A 13,629-nucleotide genomic window follows, 5' to 3' on the forward strand; every position below is an offset into this window, starting at 1 on the left:
GAATCTACGACTGCAGACAAAAACAATGTAAATACTGTATTCGTTTGTTGCATATTAGGAAGAACAAACCAATGTCCAACTTTCAAGAATGAGAAAACTACAGCATGAGCTGGATGAAGCGGAGGAGAGGGCCGACATCGCCGAATCTCAACTCAACAAGCTCCGAACCAAGAGCCGCGACTTTGGTGGGAAGGTGAGCAAAGAGTCATTTAAAGGAATTGTCAAATTGAATAATTCTGTAGTAAAGTCTAAAGTAGATTTATTGCCCAAAAGCACCTCTTTTGATATGTATTTTGGTAATTGAATGACCACTACCCTTCTCCTTCATACAAGTGCTGTGAGTCGGAATCAGCTGTACTGCCCATTGTAAGTTTCTCATGGTATGCAATAGAAGCTTCCAACAAGTCAAGTAGAGAACCATCTCCTTTCTGGCCTGGAGCAAAAATCCCGGATCACCTAGCCCTCCTCCCTCCATTCTGACTATCCCTGGCCACCCCCTTTCATTAATTGGATTTCAATTCTTTCAATTATTGAGGCTCCACATCACATGTGGGTGTTACCTAGGGTGGTCGGCATGCAAATGTCTAGGAACGTCCACTCCTCTTGACAGTCATCCACCAATCAACTCTTGGATGTTTAACCCTTTCATGACTAAGGCCGCGTACACACGGGCGGACTGTTCGCCCAACCTTGTCCGCTGAACAGTGTTTGGGCGGACAGTCCGCTCGTGTGTGGGCTTTCAGCGGACAGTTTCAGCGGACAGTTGGACGGACAAAGTCTTTCGGAAATTCCGAAAAACTGTCCGCTGAAACTGTGTTTGAGCGAACAGTCCGCCCGTGTGTGGGCCTGTCCGCTGTACTTTCGAAATGAGCGGACTGTTCCCGCTCGGAAAGTCCGCCCATTTCGAGCGCGTGTACAGGTAGGCGGGGCCCGCGAAGGAGACGTCGCGGGCTCCGCCGCCTGGAATGGGCTTAAAGGGGAACCCCAACGCCGAAAAAAAACGGCGTGGGGGTTCCCCCAAAGTCCACACCAGACCCTTGTCCGAGCACGCTACCCGGCCGGCCAGGAAAGGGCTCTCCTGAGCCGTACCAGGCCGCGTGCCCTCAACATGGGGGGGTGCCTTGGGGAAGGGGGGGCCGCGCGGCGGGGGCCCCCTTTAAGAAGGGGGCCCCCGGATACCGGCCCCCCACCCTATGTGAATGAGTATGGGGTACAATGTACCCCTACCCATTCACCTGTGAAATAAAGTACAAAAAAAAGACACAACACAGGGGAAAAAATATTTTATTGCACAGCTCCGGGGGTCTTCCGTCTTCGGGGGTCTTCTCGCCGGACTCCTCCGCTATGTGTGTGTAGCTCTTTTGCTAGCAGAGGAGGAGTCGCCCCCTTACGATGTCATAGTCCCCATGTGACATCAACCCATGTGACCAACCCATGTGACATATACCATGTGACCCCGCCCCATTGTCACTATATAAGTGACCGCACAGCGCGGCTCTGGCATTCCGGCCGGAGGGAGCGACGTGTCAACATCTCCTGGAGAAGAAGAAGAACAACAAGAAGAAGAACAAGAACGGAAGGCGGCGACAGCGACAGCGGCGACAGAAGACCGGGCCACCGCCTGTAAAAGAGCTACAAGAAGGCGCGGTGGCCCGGCAGAAGAACCGAAGGCGGCGACAGAAGAACGGAAGGCAGCGGCGACAGAAGACCGGGCCACCGCCTGCAAAAGAGCTACAAGAAGGCGCGGTGGCCCGGCAGAAGAACCGAAGAGGGGGACAAGACCCCCGAAGTCGGGAGAAGAGGCCGGCGGCGGGGAGGAAGAAAGCCGGACTCCTCCGCTAGCAAAAGAGCTACACACACATAGCGGAGGAGTCCGGCGAGAAGACCCCCGAAGACGGAAGACCCCCGGAGCTGTGCAATAAAATATTTTTTCCCCTGTGTTGTGTTTTTTTTTTGTACTTTATTTCACAGGTGAATGGGTAGGGGTACATTGTACCCCATACTCATTCACATAGGGTGGGGGGCCGGTATCCGGGGGCCCCCTTCTTAAAGGGGGCTCCCGGATTCCGATAAGCCCCCCGCCCGCAGACCCCGACAACCAACGGCCAGGGTTGTCGGGAAGAGGCCCTTGTCCTCATCAACATGGGGACAAGGTGCTTTGGGGTGGGGGGGCCGCGCGGCCCCCCCTTCCCCAAGGCACCCCCCCATGTTGAGGGCACGCGGCCTGGTACGGCTCAGGAGGGGGGGCGCGCTCGCTCGCCCCCCTTTCCTGGCCGGCCGGGTAGCGTGCTCGGACAAGGGTTTGGTGTGGACTTTGGGGGAACCCCCACGCCGATTTTTTTCGGCGTTGGGGTTCCCCTTTAAGCCCATTCCAGGCGGCGGAGCCCGCGACGTCTCCTTCGCGGGCCCCGCCTACCTGTACACGCGCTCGAAATGGGCGGATTTGCCTCCGCCTTACGTGGGCGAGTCCGTTCATTTCAAAAGTTGAGCGGACTGTTTGGCAAACAGTTCGTTGAAACAGTCCGCTCGTGTGTGGGCAAGTCCGCTCATGCAAATTTTGAGCGGACTGTTTGCCGAAACTGTTTGACGAACAAGGTTGGGCAAACAGTCCGCGCGTGTGTACGCGGCCTAAGCCTATTTTTGGAATTTGGTGTTTACAAGTTAAAATCCATATTTTTTGCTAGAAAATTACTTGGAATCTCCAAACATTATATATATATATATATATATATATATTTTTTTTTTTAGCAGAGACTCTAGAGAATAAAACGGCGATTGTTTGCAATATTTTATGTCACACGGAATTTGCGCAGCGGTGTTTTAAACTGAACTTTTTGGGAAAAGGGACACTTTTACGAATTAAAAAAAAACTAGCCCAATTTTTTTGCATAATGTGAAAGATGATGTTACGCCGAGTAAATAGATACCAAACATGTCACACTTTATAATTGCACGCACTCGTGGATTGACGACAAAATACGGTACCTAAAAATCTCAATAGGCGACGCTTTAAATTTTTTTTTACGGTTACCAGGTTAGCGTTACAGAAAAGATCCAGTGCTAGAATTATTGCTCTCGCTCTGGCGATCGCGGCGATACCTCACATGTGTGATTTGAACACCGTTTACATATGCGGGCGCGACTTCCGTATGCGTTTTCTTTGCTTCGCGAGCTCACAGGGACGGCTTTAAAAAAAAAAATTTTAATTTATTTTAAAATGACTAAATTGTTTTAAAAAAAAAAAAATTGATCACTTTTATTGCTGTCACAAGGAATGTAAACATCCCTTGTGACAGTAATAGGTGGTGACAGGTACTCTTTATGGAGGGATCGGGTGTCTAAAAGACCCCCCACCCCTCCTTTACACTTCAATGTATTCAGATCACCGAAAACGGTGATTCTGAATACCGTATATTTTTTAATAACCGGCGCCATTGGCAGTCAAGTAAATGGGAAGTGACGTCATGACGTCGCTTCCGTGTTTACTATTAGGATACTGGAATGAAGCCGATTACGGCATCATTCCAGTTCCTCCCCAGCAGCCGGAGGCAACGGATGTGGTATCGGTGCTCCCGATCAAGCGGGAGCACCGGTAACAGCTCCTCCCGCATAACATCCGAGCGGCTTTTAGCCGCGTCGGTTGTTATGGCTGGATAGCCAATCGCCTGCTGAAAAAAACGGTACCGGGATGATGCCTGCAGGTGCGGGCATCATCCCCGTATACCCCCCCGGAAGCCGAGTACGCTCATCTGCGTACGCCCGGTGGGAAGGGGTTAATGAGGAGCGCCTAAAACAAATGTTCATATCATTTAAAAAGTCTTTTGAAATGTTTTCAATTTTTTTGTGGTTAAGAAAATTAGATACAGCCAACATTTTTCGGGGGAAAGGTCCCCTTCTTCAGAGTTTGTGTATGGATGCCAATAAAATTAAGTTTGGGTGCCATAGAGGACCTGATTTAATGGCAAGCCGACCAGTCGCCGCAGTTATATTGCGGCAGGTTGGCATGGCTGCGCAAATCAGCGTAGGTATACGTTGGCTATTTAAGACGCTGTTGTAGGCGGGCGTGATGTCCACTGGGCACCCACGATCCCTCGTGACAGAACGAGATGTGTGTGTGTGTAAACACACAGATCCTGGTTCTGTCAGGGGAGAGGAGACAGATTGTGTGTTCCTACTAAGTAGGAACAACGTTCTGTCTCCTCCTCTAGTCACTCCCATCCCCCCACAGTTAGAACACACAGAACACATTTAGCCCCTTGATCGCCCCCTAGTGTTAACCCCTTCCCTGCCAGTGACATTTATACAATAATCAGTGACTATTTTTAGCTCTGATGGCTGTATAAATGTCAGGTCCCAAAAAAGTGTCAAAAGTGTCCGATCTGTCTGCTGCAATATCGCAATCCTGATAGAAATCGCAGATCGCCGCCATTACTAGTAAAAAAAAATAAAAAATTACATAAATCTATCCCCTATTTTGTAGACGCTATAACTTTTGCGCAAACCAATCAATATACGCTTATTGAGATTTTTTTTTTTCCCAAAAATATGTAGAAGAATACATATTGGCCTAAACTGATGATGACATTTTGGAATATTTATTATAGCAAAAAGTACAAAATATTTTATTTTTTTCAAAATTGTCGCTATTTTTTATTTATAGCACAAAAAATAAAAACCGCAGAGATGATCAAATACCACCAAAAGAAAGTTCTATTTTTCGATACAACATCGCACGGCCGCGCAACTTTGTGGACCGCTCTCACCAAATTCGTGTGGCACGAACGGTCCACAATGCACTACACCATCGCAGTGCATTGCTGGCTCATGATTGGCCAAGCATGCACTGTGACCCCGCATGCTTGGCCAATCACAGCGCCGGCAGCGAGGAGAGCCATAATTGTGTGCCTGTGGCCAATTATAGCTCAGGGGGTTTAGTACATGCCCCACACTATATAAGGCCGCCAGCGCGGCGGACTTGTGTTGCGTGTTCCGGCGTGCAGGGAAACAGCAAGATAGGCAGGGACAGTGTTCTTTTCTCAGGCATCTGCAGGAGTTAAAGTGGGTGTTGTGTGCCTCCAGCGCAGTATACACCTGTATCTACCCTTTTTTGCTGTTGTTCTCTAATACAGCCATCTTCAGGAGTTAGTGGGTGTTGTGTGCCTCCAGCACAGTATACACCTGTATCTACCCTTTTTTGCTGGTGTTCTCTAATACAGGGCGGCATCTGCAGGAGTTAGTGGGTGTTGTGTGCCTCCAGCACAGCACAGTATACACCTGTATCTACCCTTTATTGCTGGTGTTCTCTAATATAGGCATCTGCAGGAGTTAAAGTGGGTATTGTGTGCCTCCAGCACAGTATACCCCTTATTGCTGGTGTTGTCTGTGGCATATCTTGCATATTAGCTTTAAAATTAGCACTTTTGATTTCAAACATTTGAGTCCCATAGACTTTAATAGGGTTCTAAAGTTCGTATGAATTTTTGGTCCGTTCGAAGGTTCTGGTGTGAATCGAACCAGGGGGTGTTTGGCTCATCCCTAGTCTCACCCATCAATGCATTTTAAAAATTGCATAATCCCTCCCAAGAGCTAGGCTACTGCATACATCTGGACTCTTGGGAGGAGAACTGAGGCAGGGTGCTTTGTTGTTTTCAGCAAGCTTCATCAGGCATTGCATAGAAAAGCACGGAGAACCAGTGATGACATCAGTGTGTCCAAAATGAGGTATGTAATGAAAACAGAAATGTGTTGTTTAACCACTTGCCGCCCGCCCTATTACAAATTGACGGCGGCAAAGTGGTTTCATTATCCTAACCGGACGTCATATGACGTGATTAGGATTATGAGCCGCTGCGGCGATCGTTGTTGCGGGGTGTCAGTCTGACACCCGGCAACTACGATCTCGGTAAAGAGTCTCCGACGGAGACTCTTTACCATGTGATCAGCCGTGTCCAATCACGGCTGATCACAGTGTAAATGGGAAGAGCCGGTGATCGGCTTTCCCTCACTCGCGTCTGTCAGACGCGAGTAGAGCAGAGCCGATCGGCTGCTCCTCTGACAGGGGGGGTCTGTGCTGATCGATTATCAGCACAGCCCCCCCGAGGATGCCCACACTGGACCACCAGGGACACCACTAGACCACCAGGGAAAAGGTAATAAAAATCCATAATCCTCCCTAGACCACCAGGGTGCCAGTCAGCACAGTGGGTGCCAATCAGTGCCCATAATGGATGCCAATCAGTGGCCACAATGGGCATCACTGATTGGCATGCATTATTGTTTGGCACTGATTGGCATCCAATACTATAACACCGATGCCGCCTATGAGTGCCCACCTGTGCCGCCTGAGTGCCCACCTGTGCCGTCTGAGTGCCCACCTGTGCCGCCTATGAGTGCCCACCTGTGCCGCCTATCCATGCCCACCTGTGCCGCCTATCTATGCCCACCTGTGCCGCCTATCCATGCCCACCTGTGCCGCCTATCCATGCCCACCTGTGCCGCCTATCCATGCCCATCCGTGCCGCCCATCCGTGCCGCCCATCTGTGCCAGCTATCAGTGCCAATTTGTGCCACCTATCAGTGTCCGTCCGTGTCGCCCATCCGTGTCGCCCATCCGTGTCGCCCATCAGTGCCGCCTATCAGTGCCACTTCATTGGTGCCCATCAGTGCCACCTTATCAGTGCCCATCAGTGTAGCCCCATCAGTGCCCATCAGTGAAGGAGAAAACGTACTTATTTACAAAGTTTTGAAACTGAAACAAAAAAAAACATTTTTTTTTTCAAAATTTTCGGTATTTTTTTATTTGTAGCGCAAAAAATAAAAACCGTAGAGGTGATCAAATACCACCAAAAGAAAGCTCTATTTGTGGGAAAAAAATGATAAAAATTTCATTTGGGTACAGTGTAGCATGACCGCGCAATTGTCATTCAAAGTGCGACAGCGCTGAAAGCTCAAAATTGGTCTGGGCAGGAAGGTGTTTAAGTGCCCTGTATTGAAGTGGTTAAAAATGGCATTAGCATGTTGCAAGGAAAGGAAATGTAACATATAAGCAGATTAAACTTTACCTTTAAAGGCTTGGCCTCCTCATTTCAAAGATGTGTCCGTGTATTGCTGTCCATTATGGTATTTCAGGAATAACTTTTCTCTCTTCTCCGCAGGGGAAGGAAGGAGATGTCTGAACAAAGATGTGAGTCCTGCATGCGTCGCGTGAATCGGCCTCTTTTCATCATGCTTTTTAGGAAGGTAGACAATAAAGGAGTATTGCCCTTAAGTGTTTCCGAGTCTTCCTTCCCCGTGTGTAAAGTGTCGGGGTCGCTTTATCTTTTCCAGCAGAAAATCAAACATTAGGCCTGCAGCTATATGTGGAGTGTTCAGTGTTTGTCACTTGTGGTTGGGGAAAAGCCCAACATTTCTGTTCACAACAAGGTGACATTGAGGGCTACACTACATTCTTCCCTGATCAACGTCATCCTTCCCCAAATGTACCCAATAAGGAGGATCGATCAAATACACCCTTCACCAATGAGGGGGACTGATCAGCTACACCCTTCACCAATGGTGCCCAATGAGAAGGACCAATCAAATACATCCTTCCTCAAGTGTGCCCAATAAGGGGGACCGATCAACTACATCCCTCCCCTAGTGTAGCCAATAAGGAGGACCGATCAAATACACCTTTCACCCATGGTGCCCAATGAGGGGGACCAATCAACTACACCCTTCATCAATGGTGCCCAATGAGAAGGACCAATCAACTACATCCTTCCTCAAGTGTGCCCAATAAGGGGGACCGATCAACTAAATCTCTCCCGTAGTGTAGCCAATAAGGAGGACCGATCAAATACACCTTTCACCCATGGTGCCCAATGAGGGGGACCAATCAACTACACCCTTCACCAATGGTGCTCAATGAGAAGGACCGATCAACTACATCCTTCCTCAAGTGTGCTCAGTGAGGAGGACTGATCAACTACATACTTCCCCAAGTATGCCTGATGAAGGATTTATCGACCCTATAGAATAAGAACAGACTAATGGGTGAAGAAATTATTATTTATTTCGTTATTTATCCAGAAGAGATCCTGATAGGTACTTCCAGTGTAGGTCATCCGCATTTATCAAGAAAGACACCGATAAATGTTGAGGAACTTTATTCCCCTATACCCTAACCCTGACCCATGATCAGGAAGAGTGGAAGCACCATAAATAAACAATGTAACACAATTAAAGGCTAACCCAAGCCACAACAACAACAACAACAAAAACATATCCCTGTAGTACCCCCCCCCCCCTCCACAAACTGCAAGGGTTAAATGCAAACTCTTCTACAACCTTCTAGACATATTAAGCATTACCTTCTCCTTACTCCATCAAGCTCCTCCAATCCAGGCAACTAATCCACCACAGCCTCCTCTGTAAGCTGCTCACACTCCACCATCTACAATACAGATCCTGCTTTGTACATGATAATACTGAGGCTCTGTTAAGGACGCTCATCTTTATCACATACGCGTTCCCTGATTCTTCATGATTTGAGAGTCAACTTCCTCTGGTAAGCAGGATTGCCTCTACACACTGGCTGTGACCAGTGCATTCAACCCCCTTTTCACACTACTGGTGCTGGGACTTCTTTATCAACCTGTCATCCATCATTGTTGGTGGTTTCTGAATAAGACTGTTTATCATAGAGTTTATATTGCAACTTTTCCCTATTGGCGCTGCACCCTTAGCCCTTGTACACACGGTCGAAGATTCCGACGGAATGTGTCCGATCGGACCGTTTTGTCGGATATTCCGACTGTGTGTGGTCTCCATCGGACTGTTTCCGTCGGAGTATCCGACGGACCAAGTATTCCAACTTGTTGGTAAAATTTTCCGACAAAATGCTCCGATCAGACATACTCCGATCATGTGTAGAGAATTCCGATCGGACAAAGTGCCACGCATGCTCAGATCAAATTCCTACACCAAAGCTATTGGCTACTAGCCTGAACGTAGTCCCATCGTAACAAAATTACGTCATCACGTTCTGTTTCCGACAACTTTGTCCGACCGTGTGTATGCAACAGTTTCAGACAAAATCCGAAGGATTTGGTTGTCGGAATGTCCGACCATGTGTCAGGGCTGGACTGGGACAGAAATTTGGCCCTGGACTTCATCCAGACCGGCCCACTTACATTTTGAGTGTCCCATCAGCACCCCCTTACATCAGAGTGTCCCATCAGCACCCCCTTACATCAGAGTGTTCCATCACCAGCCCCCTTACAACAGAGTGTCCCATCAGCAGCCCCCTTACATCAGAGTGTCCCATCAGCAGCCCCCTTACATCAGAGTGTCCCATCAGCACCCCCCTTACATCAGAGTGTCCCATCACCAGCACCCTTACATCAGAGTGTCCCATCACCAGCCCCCTTACATCAGAGTGTCCCATCACCAGCCCCCTTACATCAGAGTGTCCCATCAGCAGCCTCCTTACATCAGAGTGTCCCATCAGCACCCCCCTTACATCAGAGTGTCCCATCACCAGCACCCTTACATCAGAGTGTCCCATCACCAGCCCCCTTACATCAGAGTGTCCCATCACCAGCCCCCTTACATCAGAGTGTTCCATCAGCACCCCCTTAAATTAGAGTGTCCCATCAGCACCCCCTTACATCCGAGTGTCCCATCACCAGCCCCCTTACATCCAAGTGTCCCATCACCAGCCCCCTTACATCTGAGTGTCCTATCACTAGCCCCCTTACATCAGAGTGGCCCACTGAGCCATCGGCCCACCGGGAAACTCCCGGTAGTCCCGATGGCCAGTACATGCCTGCCATGTGTACAAGGGCTTATATATCATTGGGAAGAATTACCCCCTTACAGACAGCTAAAAAGTTCAATGGTGTCGGTGGGAACTTATCCGAGAGGCAGAAATTGCTCATTGCTCAAGGAACTCCTAGCAACCTCTGGAGGAACCCAAGTGTTCCATGGAACCCTGGTTGAGAAACCCCCGACAGGGCCGGTGCTACCACTAGGCAAACTAGGCAGCCGCCTAGGGCGCACTGCTGCCTAGGGGCGCCCGACCACTGGTTTTCCTCTGTGTCTGCAGGCTGCAGCTTGTAAATAACTCAGTCTCAGGCAGCTGCTTCGTCTGACCGGTAGTGTAATTAGAGGTGCAGCACTGGAGCCAGCGCTAGAGGAAGCAGAACCGATGCTTCTGGTATAGCACCGTCTCCTGTCACATGAGCACGGCAAAGGGGGTGGAGTGAGGGGTGGGGCCTATGGGGGGGGGGGGGGGGGTCGGCAAAATTAGGTTTCGCCTAGGGTGTCAAAAATCCTTGCACCAGCCCTGAACCCCCGATCTAAGGTGACAATGCCACTGTGGGATTTCACTGCAAAATGTGAAAGAGTGTTTCACCAAAGGAAGTGAAAAAAACAACTTCTATGTTAATGCTACCGGCAGACCACATCCTATATTTCATTTTTTTTTTACTTTGCCCCGAATCCTATCATAATGTCATAATTAGTGTCCAAGGTCACACAATCATAGCGTGCAATCAGAGAACCCGTATGCAGCAGCTGATCTAATCCTAATGAATACACAACAGAAAGGGAAAGGACCGTCTCCGCTTCCATTCCTGTATCACCTTTACAGATATATCACTTGCAGTGGTTGGTCTAATTCGGCTGGACTTATCCGTAGTGTTAAATGAAGATATTTTAGTCCTCATGTGAGTGGTGACACGTCTTCAACACTACAAGACAAGTCCAGCGGAATGCGACCGAATACCGATGGAAGAACCGCGAGCGGGATAGTGGGAAACTTCATATGAACATTGACAGAAATGTTTGCACTTTGTCTAACGTTGGCTGAACATTCCGAACCCATCAGTTGTATGTATGTCTTGGAAATGACAGATGAAATACGATTGATGAAAATGTTGTCAAACGTTTCACATTGGTGTAAATTGGTGTGAACTATTTAAACTTCAAAATGTTTTACAAAAAAGTATCAAATTGTAAAACTAAAAAAAAATTGTAAAACTATCGGCAAAGTAAAAAAAAATGACATATACTGTATGATGTAGTCTGTCTGTAGCATTAATCCAGCAAATTTTGTTTTTCCAAGTCTGAGATTGAAGCTCCAAACCACAAGCCAATAATCCAGATACAAATCTACTCCAATGTAAAAAGGTGGAAGACTTTACAAGAAAACCAACGCGTTTCGGAAGACGAAACTCACCTTCATCAGAGGTTAAAGCGGAGGTCCACCCTAAAGTGGACCTTCCGCTCATTGGAATCCCCCCCCCCTCCGGCGCCACAATTGGCACCTTTCAGGGGGAGGGGGGTGCAGGTACCTGTACAGTACAGGTATCTGCACCCACTTCCGGCATAGCTATCTGCGGAAAGGGGCGTTGATTCTGCAGAATCGACGCCCCTTTCCGAAAGTCCCCCGCTGCCTGCTGGGAAACACACAGATCCCAGAGGCAGCGGGTCCATCCTTATTGCGCAGCACGACTCGCGCATGCACAGTAGGGAACCGGGAAATGAAGCCTGAATGGCTCCACTTCCTGACTCCCATACCCAAGATGGCGGCGGCAGCACCCGAGAGACGATCGAGAGATCGGCTTCGGGTGCCGACATCGCGGGCGCGCTGGGCGGGTAAGTGTCCTTATTTTAAAAGTCAGCAGCTGCAGTATTTGTAGCTGCTGGCTTTTAAAAAAAAAAAAAAAACGGCGGAACTCCCGTCGGACTCCCGCTTTAAAGTAGAATTCCAGGTTTCATTTCACTTTAAATAGTTTGATTGGTTCAAGTTGACCCAAATGAACTATTTCCATAAGGCCGCGTACACACGCGGGGACTGTTCGCCCAACTTTGTCCGTCAAACAGTTTCGGCAAACAGTCCACTCAAAATTAGCATGGACGGACATGGCCACACACGACGGACGAACAGTTTGCTGAAACCGTGCGCGATGACGTGAACGGCACGTACAACGGGACGAAAAATACGACGTCCTATACACTGCATTATAACTTTCGGCGTGTAAATCCTTTCTGAGCATGCGCGGAACTTAGTTTGACGAACAAGCCTACACACGGGCGGACTGTCCGCTCAAACAAGGTTTCAGCGGACAGTTTTACGGAATTTCCGAAAAACCTTGTTCGTCAAACTGTCCGCTGAAACTGTCCGCTGAAAGCCCACACACGAGCGGACTGTCCGCCCAAACACTGTTCAGCGGACAAAGTTGGGCGAACAGTCCGCGCGTGTGTACGCGGCCTTACTAAACGATGCGGCCAATGTGTAGTAGACTGTAGTAGCATTACCTACATAGAGTAAGTGGCTCTTTGTTGAGGCAACACTATCTGCGACTGCCTGTGTGCTCCCAGAATTAACAAAAGTTGGGCTCAGTGCTTCTCCACAATTTGGGAGAAGCATTTTTATCAATAAATACAGTGCCTTGAAAAAGTATTCATACCCCTTGAAATGTTACAACTAAAAATTCATACCCCTTGAAATTTTCCACATTTTGTTGTGTTACAACCAAAAACGTAAATGTTTTTTTTGGGGATTTCATGTGATAGACAAACACAAAGTGGCACATAATTGTGAAGTGGAAAGAAAATGATAAATGGTTTTGATTTTTTTTTTACAAATAAATATGAGAAAAGTGTGGCGTGCATTTGTATTCAGCTCCCTGTATTCTGATACCCCAAACTAAAATCTAGTGGAATCAATTGCCTTCAGGAGTTACCTAATTAGTAAATAGAGTCCACCTGTGTTTTATTTAATCTCAGTATAAATATAGCTGGTCTGTGAAGCCCTCAGAGGATTGTTAGAGATCCTTAGTGAACAAACAGCATCTTGAAGGCCAAGGAACACACCAGGCAGGTCAGGGATAAAGTTGTGGAAAAGTATAAAGCAGGGTTAGGTTATAAAAAATCTCCCAAGCTTTGAACATCTCACGGAGCTCTGTTCAATCCATCATCTCAAAATGGAAAGAGTATGGCACAACTGCAAACCTACCAAGACATGGCCGTCCACCTAAACTGACCGGTCGGGCAAGGAGAGCAGCCAAGAGGCCCATTGTAACTCCGGAGGAGCTGCAGAGATCCACAGCTCAGGGGGGAGAATCTGTTCACAGGACAACTATTAGTCGTGTACTCCACAAATCTGCCCTTTATGGAAGAGTGACAAGAAGAAAGACATTGGTGAAAGAAAGCCATAAGAACTTCTGTTTGTAGTTTGTGAGAAGCCATGTGGGGGACACAGCAAACATGTGGAAGAAGGCGATGAGATCAAAATGTAAATTTTTGGCCTAAAAGCAAAACGATATGTGGTGTCAGCATCATGTTGTGGGGATGATTTTCTTCCACAGGGACAGGGAAGCTGGTCAGAGTTGATGGGAAGATGGATGGAGCCAAATACAGGACAATCTTAGAAGAAAACCTGTTGAGTCTACAAAAGACTTGAGACTGGGGTGAATGTTCACCTTCCAACAGGACATTGACTCTAAACATACAGCCAGAGCTACAATGGAATGGTTTAGATCAAAGCATATTCATGTGTTAGAATGGCCCAGTCAAAGTCCAGACCTAAATCCAATTGAGAATCTGTGGCAAGACTTAAAAATTGCTGTTTACAGGCATTTT

At 48.0% G+C, this 13,629-nt stretch overlaps 1 protein-coding gene across 1 annotated transcript in view; it reads left to right on the plus strand.

Annotated features, from left to right (window-relative positions):
* LOC143934965 (myosin-4-like) overlaps positions 1–7,267 on the plus strand; it is a 79,192-nt gene extending 71,925 nt beyond the window's left edge. The window contains exons 36-37 of the mRNA XM_077458510.1: positions 59–193; positions 7,155–7,267. Coding sequence (XP_077314636.1) covers positions 59–193; positions 7,155–7,175 — 156 coding nt within the window. The 3' untranslated portion in view covers positions 7,176–7,267. The remainder of the gene's footprint in view (positions 1–58; positions 194–7,154) is intronic.
* Positions 7,268–13,629: the final 6,362 nt, after the last annotated feature.

The sequence above is a fragment of the Lithobates pipiens genome, unplaced genomic scaffold (genome assembly GCF_037356315.1).
Source record: "Lithobates pipiens isolate NorthernLeopardFrog02 unplaced genomic scaffold, aLitPip1_a1.2 Scaffold_28, whole genome shotgun sequence".
Taxonomy (NCBI): Eukaryota; Metazoa; Chordata; class Amphibia; order Anura; family Ranidae; genus Lithobates; species Lithobates pipiens.